Source organism: Schistocerca cancellata, chromosome 2 (assembly GCF_023864275.1).
Source record: "Schistocerca cancellata isolate TAMUIC-IGC-003103 chromosome 2, iqSchCanc2.1, whole genome shotgun sequence".
In the NCBI taxonomy this organism is placed as follows: Eukaryota; Metazoa; Arthropoda; class Insecta; order Orthoptera; family Acrididae; genus Schistocerca; species Schistocerca cancellata.
In genome coordinates this window covers 808,201,910-808,218,974 of record NC_064627.1, presented here as the reverse complement: position 1 = coordinate 808,218,974, position 17,065 = coordinate 808,201,910, and the positions used below count along the sequence as shown (strand labels likewise).

At 38.1% G+C, this 17,065-nt stretch overlaps 1 protein-coding gene across 1 annotated transcript in view; it reads left to right on the top strand.

Annotated features, from left to right (window-relative positions):
* LOC126162671 (juvenile hormone esterase-like) overlaps positions 1-15,459 on the top strand; it is a 60,832-nt gene extending 45,373 nt beyond the window's left edge. Inside the window, exons 6-10 of the mRNA XM_049919319.1 lie at positions 996-1,170; positions 8,518-8,696; positions 12,374-12,521; positions 12,648-12,780; positions 15,129-15,459. Coding sequence (XP_049775276.1) covers positions 996-1,170; positions 8,518-8,696; positions 12,374-12,521; positions 12,648-12,780; positions 15,129-15,309 — 816 coding nt within the window. The 3' untranslated portion in view covers positions 15,310-15,459. The remainder of the gene's footprint in view (positions 1-995; positions 1,171-8,517; positions 8,697-12,373; positions 12,522-12,647; positions 12,781-15,128) is intronic.
* Positions 15,460-17,065: the final 1,606 nt, after the last annotated feature.

The following is a 17,065-nucleotide window of genomic DNA, read 5'->3' as shown; positions in this document are numbered from 1 at the left end:
TGCACTTCATCTGCTGTGGATTTAATTTTTTCAGTTATGTCTATTCTGTCTAGTGTTTTCTATGCATCAATGTAAATAACTTAAATTATCAAATTAGGCTAATTGTTTGTTTTCTTTGGGGAAGACAGAACAGATTATGTTAGAAACTTCCAGGGATGATGGAGAAGGGTAAATGTATCAATTTGAGGTTCAGGACCTAGTTCAGAAACAACCATACCAAAAGTTATGGAAATAGTTGTGATATCTATGGCAGTGTACCTCTTCTATGGCAAGCTCTTTACAGCCCATATTTTTGGATGAGGTAGAGTGGACACAAATTTAAAAAAATAATAAAAAAAGTGCAGTATCACATGGGCTCAAAAGTGCATACCTTAAGACTATGAGCGATTGTTCAGTAGAAGAGATCTGAATCACAGAAACAATTATGAACAAGTGTTCATAGCTCTTAAGATATGCATCTTAGACCCCATGTTTGCTGTACATTTATTTCTTGTTTTGGTTCATACTACCTCCTCCCAAAATTTGGGAAGCAAAGAGCTTGCAGCACAAGAGGTCCACTGCCAGGTTATTGAAACAATTTTCACTTAGGACATTTGACTCCATTGTTTCTGGATGAGTGTCACTTACAGATTGATGCATTTACTCTTCTCCATTGCCTCTGAAAGTTTGTAAAATCATCATTGAATAAGTAACAGAAAAATTATACAGAATGGTTTTTATTTTTAAACTTCAAATATCTCCAAAACTGTTTTTACAATACAGTCATAATGTAATTATGTCCTAAGGTAGGTGAATATATTTATATCAACACAAGGAGACTGAAAAACAATCTGAGGCTTTTAGAATAAAGGATTATTTTTGGAGACTATAAAAACTGTAGTAAAAAGATAAGAAGAAAGTGAGACAGAGGAAGGTGGTGGTAATAATTTGTATTACGATCTCATGTGTATAATGTGTCACAGTATTAATTTTGCAGCAAATTTTTCTGACTTTAGGAATTTGTGTATGATCCAATACTGATATACAAAGCAACTATTGAAAAGGATTATGGGAATGGAGTGGAAAGATTTCTAACCGAAGATCCTACAAAACAATTCCTTTCAGGAAATTTTACTCATGTGCCACTGCTGACTGGAAGTACTAAAGATGAATTTTCATGGAAAGCTTTGCGTAAGTAATTAACTAATGTAGTACTAAATACTAGAATAATCCAACTGCTTGTAAGCAAAATAGTGGAGGAAATTGGTAATTGCGTTCTTTAAAAAAAGTGTTCTATCATGTGCCAGAAGTGATACACAGCAACTATGGAAAGTGCAAATCATGATGTTGTGATGGGAATCTGAACATCACTCTTCCAACATAAAAATCCCTTATCTAAGAACTGTACCTTGTTTGCTGTCTGATGTAAACATGTCTGGTAAGATAATGACAGTATTAAGTCATTAGTCAAGTGTAACTTGGTGACTCACAAGGAACCCCTTGAGTGTGAGATGGCAAGTTCAATCTTTAGTAAGGCTCATTTGAAAGTGTTGGGTTAACAGTTATGATAGGAAAAATATTAGTTGCTAATGACTCACCATGTGCATCAGAGGGCAACAGAAAATGAGTGTCTAAAGGAGTACTGATAAACCTTGTATTGGATGTGTGTATTACACTTTGCAAATGAACATCTGTGTCATTCAAGAAATGTTCAGAACAAACCATTAACACTGAATGAGAAATGGCGTGTCACGGTTACCATAAAGGTTTGCACCATAAAGATTGAAGGCGAACTCCTTGGGAGGTACAAATTGTGCAGGATGGTCAACTAGGTATCCACTCTTAAAGAATGCATACAGAATCATATTGGTGTAAGGGGGCAATGAGGACTGATGGAATGCGATGGCATGCAACGTAATGCAAAACATTCTCTCGTGGAGCTTATTGTGAAACTGGCTATCCTGTAAGGCATAGCTGCAGATAGTGTGATAATATGTTTCATAGGCATGGAATAAACAAACACCCTATGGCTGAAATTGTCCAGTGGTTCCAGGTGGTATGAACTGCAATGTCACACACTTTTCATGAGGGGTGGTTTGCTTTATATGAGTATGATCTTTATATGCAGACCAGAAATCAAGCACAAGCAAGCTATTTTGAACAGGTATTAGCCAAAGGCAGCGCTCATACCATAATAATAATTTTCTTACCCACATTGTCTCACTGTTGCCTGCTGTGGCATAAACATTTCCTACTGCCCTTGCAAGATCAAACACACAAGAAAGAACCATAGGGACAAAGGATCACCAACTTTTCACAGCACAATGAATAACTCTGCAGCCAATTTACTAACCAAATTAACAGTTGGCATAATTGTAGACAAATGCACTAAAGTCATTGATGTTAGTTGATCTTAATATAAGCCTCTTGGCACCTCTAATTTACAAGGTTCCTTTTATATGCATTTCCTCTTCAAATTCTGATTGGTCAAAGTTGAAAACAAATTCCTTACTGAATGACTGAATAAGTTTGTTTATCTCATCTACAAGTTTTTGGGCCAATTCCACAGTTTGCTGTGCATTGGCAAGCTGACATTTTGTTTGAAATTTCATTATCTTAGGTCTTCCAATTCTATAGCATTGTTTCAAGTTATGCAACCATCGACTGCTTCCCATGAAATCACTGTAATCTTTGTTGGGCACAATTTGATGTGCATAATGTAATAGGTCACTATCATGCACGGCATGTAAATTGTATCGAGCATTCTTGAAACTCGCAAACACCAGTTTTTGTAACAAGGGCACCTTGTGCTCCCTTGAATATCCATAGCTTTTCTTACGCACTACACGGTCATATTGCTGTGGACTTACTTTAAATCTGTTCATAATTGTCTTCTTATGCATTACACAGTCATAATGCTGCAAACTTATTCAAAATCTGTTCATAATTATTTCTTTACTGTGCTGTGGATGACCTACCATGTACATAATTATGTTTAGTACCCACTCCTTGGCCAGTGATTGTCCTTTACTGTGTTTCACTGGAGACATGATTTGTTGTTCTGTCCAACAAGGATAATGAAATACATTGCTTGACACCTGTTTCAGTATCACTTTCACTTTTTAAGCATGACTCATCATCATTGTACTCCTCATGTACAGTGTCCACACAGTCGAGGGTATATGACACCACACATTCCACTGAGTCATCTAACAGAAACATTAATATTTTATCTGCCACTTTTTCTCACTCTGTGAAATTCTGTGGGTTCCTTTCTGATGAAACTTCAACTTCAGCAACTGTTGTTGTAGATATAACACAATGTTTGCTTTGTTTACTATTGCCATTGCTCTGCTTTGTATCAACACCACTAGCATTGTAGCACTGTGGTGAGTTACTCACCAAGTAAGCAGTTCAATGCTCCTGTAACCTCATGCTGTGCTCACCACAGGATACCTCCAGTCCTGCTTCCTGTTGCCATTCACAGCCAGTATTGTGCTTGCGTGGTCGACGGTATGTTGGGCGTCAAATACCATAAACATCATTGGACTCTTGTGATCTCGCACTCAAGGGGTTCCTTGTCAGAATGATCAACATGCCAAATTGTGCATCTGAAGATACATAGTTCAAACAATGATAACTACTGGACCACTTACTGCACTGGGATTTATTCATGTGAAGAGTCACAAATAGTATTAGAGTCCAGAATGTGTGCAGAAGTGCTGGGTCACTGTACATGCATTAGAAATTACTTCAAGGAGGCAGTTGATTGTACATTTTTAGGGCGACTGTTGGAAAGCTGTCTTGTGTAGTTGATAGGCGACACCTTGGCACTTCAATGTTCGTCTTACAGCGAGTGTCACGATTATGTATTTCTTGTCTTGTGCTAAAATTCCTTTGATTTTCTTTTATATAAATGAGGCAGAAAAACACATACTGGCTAAAAACAATCATGATGCCTAGCCTGGTGAAAATAGGCTTACAGTGATCCAGTCTTTTGCTGGAGGATATGACCCTGATGGCATTTTTTTTGTAATAGCAACACATCTTTGCAGCCTGAGGAGTGTCCCCACAACAACAGTCCACAGCTAATGTGACTGTGGAAGAGTGCATGGTAGACTATTGTGAGAAACTGGTCGGTTATTACCCTCTTCAGCTTCCTCAAGAGGTATATCACACGAAAAAGTCTGGTACATATATATGCAGTGTGATCATTCATGGAGAGTTTGCTGTCAATCTTGAAGCCCACTAGTCTGACAGTCTCCATGTTTTATTGGTCTTCAATGTTGGTTGGACTGCATATCAAATATTGGGTTTTTTCTTAATTTATCTTCATTTTGTTTATGATGAACCATTCTTTTATTTCTTCAAACATCAAATTTGATGCACCAAGAGCTTCTGCGGCTGTATGTCCTTTGGCAATAAGGGTAGTGTCATCTGCAAACTGCAACATTTGACTATTACAGCTCATATCATTGACATATATGAGGAATAGGAGAGGTCTTAAGGCTGATCCTTGAGGCACTCCATGTTCCAGTTTTTGTTCAAGAGAAGTTGCTCCATGCACTGATACTACCTGCTTTCGGTTTTCCAAATAAGATTGGAGTGTTGATAGAACAACACCTCCAACACCATAGCATCTTAACTTGGCTATTAATGTTGTGTGTGAGATGCAGTCAAAGGCTTTGCTGAGGTCACAGAGTGTCAGTGCCACACTCTCTCTCTCTTCAAAACTCTGTCAAATCGTTTTTAATAAGTCCAGTGTGGCTACTTTGTAGTGACACCAATCAGCTAAAGTTGGGACTATAATCAGCCCTTCTTATGCCTGCCTCTCTATCATTTACAATAGGATTTAATGCCACAGTGTACAGAGTTGTTTGCTGACTCTATGATTTGGCCTTCATAATGGATTCTGTATAGTTGACGGTAACAGTCATCTCAATAATGAAATTCTTTATGAGTTAATCGTAGGGACAATCCAATGAGGATTTTTTGCAATCCTACAAAGATTTTCTTGACAATGTAAACACATTTCATTAACTAGTGACTGATAGTGGTGCCAAGGTTGGTGTCAAGCACGTAGCAAATGAGACAGGAACTGAAATTGAGGGTAGCGAGGTGTAAACTGAAATGCTTAACTTCCTTTTCAAATGTTCCTGTACAAAGGAAAATCCAGGAGTATTGCCACAATTTAATCCTTGTACCACTAGAAAGATGAGTGATATAAGTATTAGTGTCAGTGATGTCAAGAAACACCTTAAATCATTAAAACTGAAACCCAAGGCTCGATGGAATCCCTATCAGGTTCCATACTGAATTTGTGGCTGAGTTTGCCCCTCTTCTAACTATAACCTATAGTAGATCGCTTGGACAAGAAACCATGGCCAGTTCTTGGAAAAGAGTGCAGGTCACACCCATCTACAAGCAGGGTAGTAGAAGTGATTGACATCAATGTGTTGTAGAATCTTAGAACATATTCTGAGCTCATACATAATAAGATATCTTGAACAGAATGACCTCCTCAATCCCAACCAGCAACCACCATGGATTCTCAAAACATTGATCATATGAAACCTAACTCACACTTTTCTCACTTGAAATACTGAAAGCTTTGGACCAAGGCAGTCAGGTAGGTGCAGTGCTTCTTCATTTACAAAAAGCATTTGACTCAATACCATACATATGCTTATTGTCCAAAGTATGATCATACAGAGTATGAAGTAAAATCTGTGACTGGATTGAGGACTTTTTGGTAGGGAGGACACAGCATGTTATCTTGGATGGATAGTCATTGTCAGATGTAGAAGTAACTTCAGGTGTGCATCAGAGAAGTATGTTGGGACTCTTGCTATTTATGTTGTATATTAATGACCTTGCAAACAATATTAATCATCAGACTTTTTGCAGATGATGCAGTTATCTGTCATGAGGTACTGTCTGAAAGACATTGAATAAATATTCAGTGAGATCTCGATTAAGTTTGAAAGTGGTGCAAAGAATGCCAACTAGCTTTAAAAGTTCAGAAATGTAAAATAATGCACTTCACAAAATGAAAAAATGTAGTATCCTATGACTGTAATATCAATGAGTCACTGTTGGAATCAGCCAACTCAGACAAATACATTGGTGTAATACTTTATAGGGATATGAAATGGAATGATCATGTGTGCTCAGTCATAGGTAAAGTAGGTGACAGACTTTGGTTTATTGGTAGAATTGTGGGAAAGTGCAATCAATCTACAAAGGAGATTGCTTACAAATCACTCATATGACTGGGTCTAGAATATTGCTCAAGTTTGTGGGAGACATACCAAATAGAACTAACAGAGGATATTGAACATAGGTGTATACAGAGAAGAGCAGCATATATTGTAACAGATCTGTTTGATCCATGGGAGAGTGTCACAGAGATACTGAAGGAACTGGACAGGAAGACTCTTGAAGATAGATGTAAGCTATCCCAAGAAAGTCTATCAACAAAATTTCAAGAATTGGCTTTAAATGGTTATGCTAGGAATATACTACAACCTCCTACATATCGCTCACATAGGGATCATGAGAATAGTATTAGAATAATTACTCACGCACAGAGGTATTCAAACAATCTTTCTTCCTGCATTTCATACATGAATGGAACATTAAGAAACCTTAATAACTGGCACAATGGGACATACCCTCTCCCATACACTTCACAGTGGTTTGCAGAGTGTAGGTGTAGATGTATAATTAAAAAGTCTCCTGCACACACATTTGAAAACAATGTTTGATCTTAAACCACAGTTCCTCTACATTTTCTTTTACTGACATTCTGTGGTACCATATGAGTCAAAGCTATGCAATAATGGAATAATTCACAACATACATAGTTCAGAGAATTTCTATAAAAAATTAAAAATAATGAATGCAAAAGATGTGCAATGTTATAGAAAATAAACATAACTCACCTTAGACTGTTGCTCCATGTGTGTGGGACCCATAACAAATAGAACTAACAGTATGTACTGGAAGTATACAGATAAGGGCTGCACAAATGAATACAGGTTTTTTGATCCATGCAAGAGTGTTATATTGAACAACCAGAACTGCAGACTCTTAATACAGATGTGAACTATCCCGTGAAAGTGTGTATATAAAGTTTCTAGAACAGTATTAAGTGAGGAATCAACGAATGTACTACAGCCTCCTGTGTATCAATCCTGTAGGGAGTGGGGAGACGAAATTAGACTAATTACTGCACCCCCAGAGGCTTCCTGGACTGCATACACGATCAAACAGGATGAAACCCTAACATGTGGTACAATGAAAAGTGCCCTCTGCCATATACTTCAGTGGTTCCTGTAATACACTGTGGCTTGTATCAAAAATACAATCATTCTGTTTCTTCTGTATTTATGTAACTGTTTGCTTCACTTTTGATAATGATACTTATGAGTTTATGCTTCAAAAATTCATTCAATAATCCAATGTGCTTAATCAATAATTTTATGAAAAGGTCAGATTGCTACTCACCATATAGCAGAGATGTTGAGTCACAGATAGGCACAAGAATGAAAAGACTGTCAAACTTTCAACCAAAAAGACCTTCATTGGAATTAGACCACACACACACACACACACACACACACACACACACACACACACACACAGACACCCATGCATGCATGTGCGCGCACACACACACACACACTCACACACACATGGAAACTCTGCACAATGGAAACTCAGGCACACATGACCAGTCTCTGGCTTCTGAGGACAGCCAAAGACTGTGGTTGTGTGTGTGTTTTGTGTTAGCATGAGTGTGTGCGTGTATGTTGTCTAATTTGGAAGACCTTTTGCCTGAAAGCTTACTTATTTCACAGTCTTTAGTTGTGCCTATCTGCCACTCAACATCTTTGGTATATGGTGAGTAGAATCTAACATTTTCATAAAATAATGGTTATTCCATCTTGGATTTTCCATTGCATAACAATAATTTTGCCATTTATGATTACACATTTTATGATAGCTTTCACAGTATCTTTATTGATTGGTTTCTAGTCATACAGTCTTCTGTATGCTTTAGCAAAAACAGGGGTACACAATGCTGCAAATAAAATTATGATAACTTACCCAGTGATATAAAATGTCTGACAGACTGTTATGACTCACCGATCTTTCAAAGTGCTGCCACGCAGTTACGCGCATCCTCTACATGCGGCGCTGTCTGCCAGCCATGAAGCAGCAGCGCCACCTAAGCGGCCAGCCAGCCAGCTGATGCTAGACTCGGACTCAGTAATGATTTGACTGTTAAAGTGTACACACATCTTACTTTTTTAATGTTTTCTCAGTCTAATAAAGTATTCATTTCTGAATTTCAGTAAGTACATCCAAGGCCACTCACAGTACATGATGAAGCTATTAAAATATTGTGCTGAAAAAAGAAATGTCAAACCACTTGAATACTTAGATTTATGTCTGTGTAAGTTACATTTAACTATAACTTCCCTATTACTTTCAGGAATATTTCTTTACCTGTTCGTTTAACCCACATTTCAGAGGTTCTTGCAAATGGTTCTGCAGCTGAAGAAATGACTGAGCACTATGAAAAGATTTTTCCCATTTGTTTTCTGTATGAGAAAAACACAGAACATTCCCACACAATCAGCAAGAATTTGAGGAGTTTCTACCTTCACAATCAGCCCATAACAAATAATACAAGGAATGAGCTTGGAAAAGTAAGTAAAAGAAGGCAATAGCACATTAGTTGTGTAAGTTATAGTTATGTGGCAATTTAAGTAATTGAGGATGCTTGTTGAAACTTTGCTGTTTACTTGGCAGTAGCAGACAATAGGTGACACAGATCATAGTGGTTGGTTCAGAGGCACTTTTAACTGGCAAAAGATGAAACACACAGTCTGAGATGGAAACTGGAAACCACCCAGGATCACAGCCTACAGAAACTGAAGAACAAGATGAAAGAAAATAAAAAATACTATTTTAACCATAATGTAATAGGGTAGACTAGTGTGGAGAGCTGTATCAAACCAGACTCCTAACTGTAGATCACAACAACGAGATCAACAACAAAAAGTTTAGGAGTGACAGAGAGAACAGTGATCAAGTCAGAAATACATACTGGATATACTGCAAATAAAGGCACCTACAGAAACTGAGAAAAGAGAAAGCAGTTAAAGAAGAAGAGGAAAACAATGAAACAAAATGCCAAAATGAATGTGAGGAAAGATTAAAAGAGAAATGAGGGGGTGGGAAATGGAGAAAATAAAGGAAAACACAACGACTGGAAAAGGAGGTGGATGGAAAGGAACTAAAAAAGTGCTTCTACTAAGATTCCACCTGCAAATTTCTAAGATGCTGACATTGACAGGAATATTACAAATCACCTGTATGTTAGAGCCAGCATTAAGATATTTGCTAATTCACCTAGTAATCGAGCTGGAGTAAGCAATGGTGGGAGGGTGTTTAAGAGACACTTTGCAGTGATGGGTGACACAAATATAAACCTTATGGCATTAAATTAATCATGAAAATGTAGAGGATATGACTAGAATGACACAGAGCTTGCAAGAGCAATTAAAATTACTTTGGTGCTGTGGAAAGAGTAGCAAATAGGAGCTCATTTTCAGAAAATAATAACCTGAGGGACAAGATGACTTTTGCATTCCACACTGTGGTAGTAATGGAAAGGATATCTACTGTCAAATGGAATACTGCTGACTGCTGAGAAATTCAACAAGCAATAAAATAAGGGCTAGCTGAAAGTTGGATAGACAGCATTAAAGAATGTGCAATGACATTTGGAAAAGAACCACAAACTTATCATTGAACATGAGGTTCTCAGATGTTTCAGAAAGTTCAGTGGAGCATCTTCAGCCTCAGTTCGGATGTGGTCATTGTATCACAACTAAACAAGTGACTGTTACCTACCCTCTGTAGCTGAGGTTGCTAACATATGCCTATGTGCTGGTACTTGACTCAGAGGTAGCTGGTGTGAATCCTAGCAAAGGAAGAAATTTTCAGCACCAGTACTGGCCAGCAAGAAAAGGAGAGGCATAGGAGTCCTGATCATCAAACTTTACACCAGTTTGCTTGATTAAATACGAAACATCTCTGCAGTGTCTCATGGGGTAAGACCATGGGACCCAGTTGTTGGTGAACAATCTGTTGAATGGGGATCTTAAATTCAGTGCAAACCCCGGTGTTTTTTGAGAGGAGTAGCCTACATGCCATCATTGGCTTTCAGTCTCTCTTTTCTCTCATAGTCATCATACAGTACAGACATGACACCACACTACACTACACACACCATCCATTATAGTCACTTACACCCAATAGATACAAGGAAGATATAGTTATTTCAAGCCATGAGAAAATGGTGTGCATGGACAAAGAAAACCTTTTCTGATTAAGAGCCTGAAAGTATCCCTCAGGGTCTCCCAGCCAACAACGCAATACAACTCTCTGATAGATGGTTCTTGGGTGCAAGGAAAAGAGAAATTCTCTCATTCCAAGGACACTCACCTTTGCTCTTTGCAAGCTTGCCATTCAAAGGTCAAATTGTGACTGACTGCAATGAAAAGAAAGATGATCACATGTTTTCTTTCAAGTGGCTGAGACTGAAAAATATATCAACAAATAAACAGATGATTCAAATGAGAAATATTGGTGTAAAGAGTTGACGTCAAAGGTGACTACTAAGGTGCGGGTGTGGCCTGAACAGAGATTTGTATTACTCCAGTAATACTATAATGTCTTTAACATATGAATGAAGGCACTCTGACAATATATTACTGATCTTGAGCAATCAAAATAAATTTATATTGTGTGTCAGAGTTGTTACCTTTATGTTCCTTTTGAAGAGGCCAGGAGGAGAAAGAAGTGTAAGAACTGCTGCAGATTCAGACAGATTAAGCATATTTTGGCAAACGTCCTGTTTCTGAAACTAATGGGAGATTTCCTTCAATGTACAAAAATGAAAGATAAAGCAAATGAGTACAGGAAAATTCTGATAGTTTTCAAGGTTCAGTAACATATATCGTCCACCATGCAGTTTCCAGTGTCTTGTCAAGGATTTGTGTAAGGCTTGCGATATCACAGCAGGAACTTGGAATCCTTAGGTTCTTTTGGTAGCGTGTTTGATCCATTGGCATGGTGTCTTGATTGCAGAACCTGTAGAAGGCAGTATGTAAGAAAAGTAACTTGCCATTGAAGATTAGGTCCTTAGAGATGGAGTATGAATTCAGACTGGACATATGGAGGACAGGAAATTGGCCCTGACCTTGTCTTAAGAACCATTCTGTCTTCTGCCTGCAGTAATTTGGATAAGCAATCAATGGGAAACCTAAACTGGATGGTCAAATGGAAATCTAAATCTTCCATACCAAGGAATGTAAGCTAAAGTGACAGAGCTAGTACAGATATTTCTTCAAACATAGTTAGTGGTTAAGTATCCCAGTAACAGTTGTGGCCCCCACTGTCTTCTGGAAAGCTATGATTGAACCCTCCAATGATGAATCAAATGCTCTCAGTCCTTCAAAGTTGACTGGCAGCTGGGACATAAACTATAAAAGTATACTGGATAGTTCATGGAATTCTGAAATGTGTTAAGTCTTGAGAGAGATGGGGAAGGAGTACAAGTAAGTGAAATCTATGAAAGCAGTTCATGAAAAGCAGATGTAATGATACAGTTTTATCAGAGATAATGGCTATTTGTTGGGTAATGTGTTACCACGTGTGCTACATATAGAAAGACACTGACAATAAAGCTGTATGTTGTTACAGTAAACAAGAACAGTAATGCTAGAAGTGACCATTGATCTTCTTCCCACCACCTAATGGCCTCAAGAAGCATCCTGCTACTGCTGTATGAGATCCATTTCTTATTTTGTAATCAGAGAGATCAATTTCAGTTGGATTGGCAATGATACCAATAGGCACTTAGACCTGTAGCACTGCATACATAGGAGACATAAGAAACAGGAAATTAGTTCTGATTATGGAGATAGTTCCAGGAAGCTTGAGATTTTATAGTGAAATGTCAAAAGTTATCAGTTTGTGCAACTGTTACTGCCGACTAAATTCAAATCTTTCTTATCTATATTACATTGTAATTTGATTATGGTGATGTATGAGGTAACTCTTCATGCTAAATATTTTTTGAAACATAGATGTGTAGCAGCTTCTTCCAGTCATTGAGCTTCTGGTACGTATACAATGCACTGCATCTTCTGTTGCCCCCCCTATACCTAGGGGCTAAGTATCTCTAGGATGGCTGCCCAGCAGCTCCTTTGCATAGTGCTGTATGCACTATTCCATTATAAACTAGACTTAAGTGTATTGTGGAGCAGAGATATTATTGTATGTTATCTTTAACATAAGACCATTTTTCTTTCAGCTGTATGCTGATTCAATTACGATATTCCCAGTATATCGGCCGGCTCAAATACTATCCAAAATAAACACATTTCCAGTGTATTACTACCAGTTCACTTATCAGGGGAGATACAGTTGGGTGGACGCACCTGGAACTACTACACCTTATGGTATGCAAAGTTTAGAGAAACTGCAGAATGAGCATTCTGGACAAAAAAAAATCCAGTTTTTGCTTCAATCTGATTTTTACTTTTAATGGAATAATACATACATAATTCTTTTTCTTTCACATAAAGGTGTCGTGCATCATGATGATCTCATTTACTTATTCTACATTTCAACGCTTTTCCCATTCTTTAATAAGGATGACCCTGAATACATAACAGTGAAGAGAATGACTAAAATGTGGTCCAATTTTGCTAAATCAGGGTAAGTTGCAATAAAACTAATTACATTCATAATAATATTTATTGCTAATGTGAAACACTCAGAAGTTATCTATGCCGTATGTTTCTACATCAGATATTGAGAAATACTCTGCATCCCTCACCGAGCGAGGTGGCGCAGTGGTTAGCACGCTGGACTCACACTCGGGAGGACGACGGTTCAATCCCGTCTCCGGCCATCCTGATTTAGGTTTTCCATGATTTCCCTAAATCGCTTAAGACAAATGCCGGGATGGTTCCTTTGAAAGGGCATGGCCAATTTCCTTCCCCATCCTTTCCTCACCCGAGCTTGCGCTCCGTCTCTAATGACCTCATTGTCGACGGGACGTTAAACACTAATATCCTCTTCATCCTCTCTGCATCCCTCCCCATCCCTACCCCAGTCTCCTTCTTACGCCCACCACCCGGTTGCTTCTCCCATCATGCACTGCTGCCCAGCAGCCAGAGACTGTGGTCCTGTGTATGTGAGTTGCATTTATGTGTTATGCTGTCTATTTATGATGAAGGCCTTGTTGGCCAAAAGCTTATTGTCTGACAGCCTTTTTGTTGTGCCTAATTGCAATTCAGCATCTCCGCTATATGGTGAGTAGCAACTATCCTTTTCATAATATTGTCACATTCCATCCTGGATTTTCCATTGTTTGAAATAAAAACTAAGTAAAAAAAAAAAAAAAAAAAAAAAAAAAAAGAGAAATGTAATGACAAAGGAAAAGGAATGAAAAATGGCAAAGTGTGAATAAAAGAGGAATAACAGTTTTCTTCTGCTTTCATGTTGTTCCCGCTATCACCCTCACCTTTTTCTTCTCTGAGAAATGCTCCCACCAGCTAATTATAAGTAGATCTAGAGTTTGAGCCACAAAGGGCATAGGGCGGGCAGCTTTTTATTTAATTAATTAACAAATAGCACAAATCATATTATATTGTTACTTCCAATTACTACTACAAAATCCAGTGCGATATTTTGTTACTGTATTTCTCCAGTTCAGGGTTATATGTAGTTTTGGTGCAAAATATAAAGGGTGGAAAAGCCCCAATGGTCCATGTGTTGGCATTTCAGATGGTAACATCTCCGTTTTTGCTTAGTCAATAGAGCTGCACAGCAAGAGATAGGTACAGACTGTGATGAAACATGATAGCATAACTTTGTATTTAAATTTTCCACTTGATGCTGTTTACACAAAAAGGTCCCAAAAGGCAGGAATAGAATATTTGTGGCTTGAAGCAGAGGAAAACCAATTCTACCCTCTGATGCAACTTGAAACTTCACTTAGTAATGCCAACAAACTTAAATGATTACATACTCTGCAACTGTCATGCTCTGCAGCTCCATAGCTGTAAGAGCATCAATATACTTGTATATGGTTCCATGATCTCTCAGACCTGGCGTTCAACATGGAACATCAAAGCACATAACATTTTTCTCCTGCTGTTAGGACTGTGATGGCAACATGAAATATGGTTACAAGCTTTATGTATTTTTACATCAACAGCAGTAACCTGAGTATCCAGTTGTGGTTTAGTATTGACTACCGCATCTTAGACATGTCCATAATCTTAAGACTTAAACTCTAAATGAATTGTCTCCCTTTTTCCCATTCTTTCTGCAGTCAATCTGCGTATTCATTCCTTGAGTCACTGGAGTATAACTGCTTGTCTTACAATTGTTATCAAAAACCATAATCCTTAAAATTTACATCATTCCAGTATAAGGTCCTAGTCAGAATATAAATAATGGAAGGAGTAAAGGAAACAACTCTTATTTAGTTGAAATGCTGAGGGGTCGATAGGCGCTAAAAATGTTGCCAAACTCGGATGGCGTCATTCTTCAGAGCTAACTAGTACACCATGCATGCGTGTTTTGAATGTTTGAAACTGGTTCCTTCATTCAGAGAATTGACCACAATATGCAAATATTAGCTGTCCATTTCCACGACTGCGACACTATCTTGGCTAGCAATATTGTACCAGATCGACCACACTCAAAGTACATGGCGAGTTGTTACCTTTATTCCTTCCATTATTAAAATTTAAATTAGAGTTTTTAATTTAGTAGTTGGGTGCAGAAAAATCAGCAACATTACAGTGTGTAAGTACCAGCTAGCTATGAACATTATGCAAAAGGGAAGTCCATCAGCACTTTGGATAGATTGCAATCACTGAAACTGATGGCTAATATTAGCATATTGTGATCAGTTGTCCAAGTGAAAGAGTCAGTTTCAAATATCTGATGATTTCTGTATTCAGTCTAATCTATTTACTGCATACACATTAATTTTAAGAGTGAGAAACTGAAGTGTAAACTATAAATTAAACTAAACTTTCATGTTTCAGCAATCCAACGTCAGAGAAGGATGACACAGTAAATGTGGATTGGAAACCACTTACAGCATCTCAGAAACAATATATGGAAATAGGCTCACAACTCACAATGAAGAAGGGTTTATACTACTATGATCGCATGTCTGAATGGAACAAACTTTTTCCACTGTCCTGTAATAGTGCTCACAAATGATATCCTTGATACTGTTTTGAATTACAGGTGATTAGAAAGTATATGACACACAGAAGCATATTTTACAAATGAACCAAAAATATTTTACTTACTGCTGCCTGGCTGTTACCAATGTATTTAAGTTAAATGAATAAAAATCAGTTTAAACAGCTTCTTTTTATTGGCTCCATAAACCTTAATGTTTACTGATATCTAAATTTTACATAATTTTTTGTGTGAATTTATTGCTATTTCCATTTAGTATTAGCTCCCTCAAATTCTTATTATGGATACTGATTAAACATGGAATCCACAATGTTGGTAATTATTCTGAGACTGGCATAGAATTATCAAACATTCTTTCCCACTATCATGAAAGGGTTTGCATACTTTAATGTGCTGTTACCTTACAAGATAGTATTGTATGACAATGCAATTAAAGTAAATTATTAACCTATAGGAATCACTGAAAATATTGCGCTAAATTAACTCATATATCAGGCAACATGTATTACGGAAGTTTGGTGATTTAATACTTATGTACAGGTGTATTTCCTATACTGATGCTTGGGCTAAACAGTAATTGTCAATCATGACACAATGCCATTGTTTACAAACACACTAACTTCACCAAATTACAATAAAAAGTTTATTAATGTGGCACAGGGATGTGCAGCAAACACTTAGAAGATATAAGGCAGAAATTTTCCAAAACAGACATGTTACAACAGCTCACTACAGAAGATACTACTGAGTGATCTGGAATTAAAACCAGAGTGTTGGTGCACGTTCCAGCAATGAGATAATGCAAAGAAAAGCAAAGAGGCTATAAACACATTTATTACAAACATTCAAAGTAAAATGATAACATATAATTGTTGTGACTCGCCGATCATTCAAAGCGCCGCCGCGCAATTACGCGCGTCCTCTACGTGCGGCGCTGTCTGCCAGCCATGCAGCAGCTGTGCCACCTAAGCGGCCAGCCCAGCAGTGGCCGCTAGACTGGGACTCAGTGCTCATTCGAATGCTAACATGTACACATGTCTTGCTTGTCAACTTACTCTGTGACTTATATGTGTTGTGTCATTCTGAAATATATGTGTTAAACTTGACGTTATAACAATTGGCGATGAGGATGGGATTTTTCCTTTTCACCGTTGACCCACAGGGTTCCATGGCTACTGTCAAGCAACTATTGCAAAACGCTTCTAACAGCGGCGATTCGCGATTTCATCGCGGCGTCAAATGAGGGGCATTTCCCGTCGTTGGCTATACCTCCTTTTCCTCCTTACGACGAGACGGCGGAAGACTGGTCTGATTATGAAAAACGTCTTCGATAGCACTTCTTGGCATTTCATGTCACGGACGAAAAACCATGTAAGTCTCTGTTCCTTTCCTGGATTTCACCTCAAATGTGTCGGTTGTTGACGTAATTGGTTCCTTTGAAGGATCCTGCATCTTTGTCCTTTGCTGGAATGTGCTCACTTCTGTCTGTCTATTTTCAAAAGCAAACGCATGTGGTAGCCTCTCGTGTTGCCTTTTATCGTTGTCAAAAACAGCCAAATCAATCCTATCACACTTGGGCTGCTGAACTTCACGGCCTCAGTCGAAAGTGTCAATTTGTTACTGACGTTCACAAAGAATCCTATGCCGATTCCATGGTACGGGATGCTATTATCCGGTCGGCGCCCGACAAAGAAGTTCGGCAACGTGCCCTTCAGTTGGCGAATCTGACTCTAGATGAAGTTCTCTCCATTGTGCAGTCTTTTGAAATTTC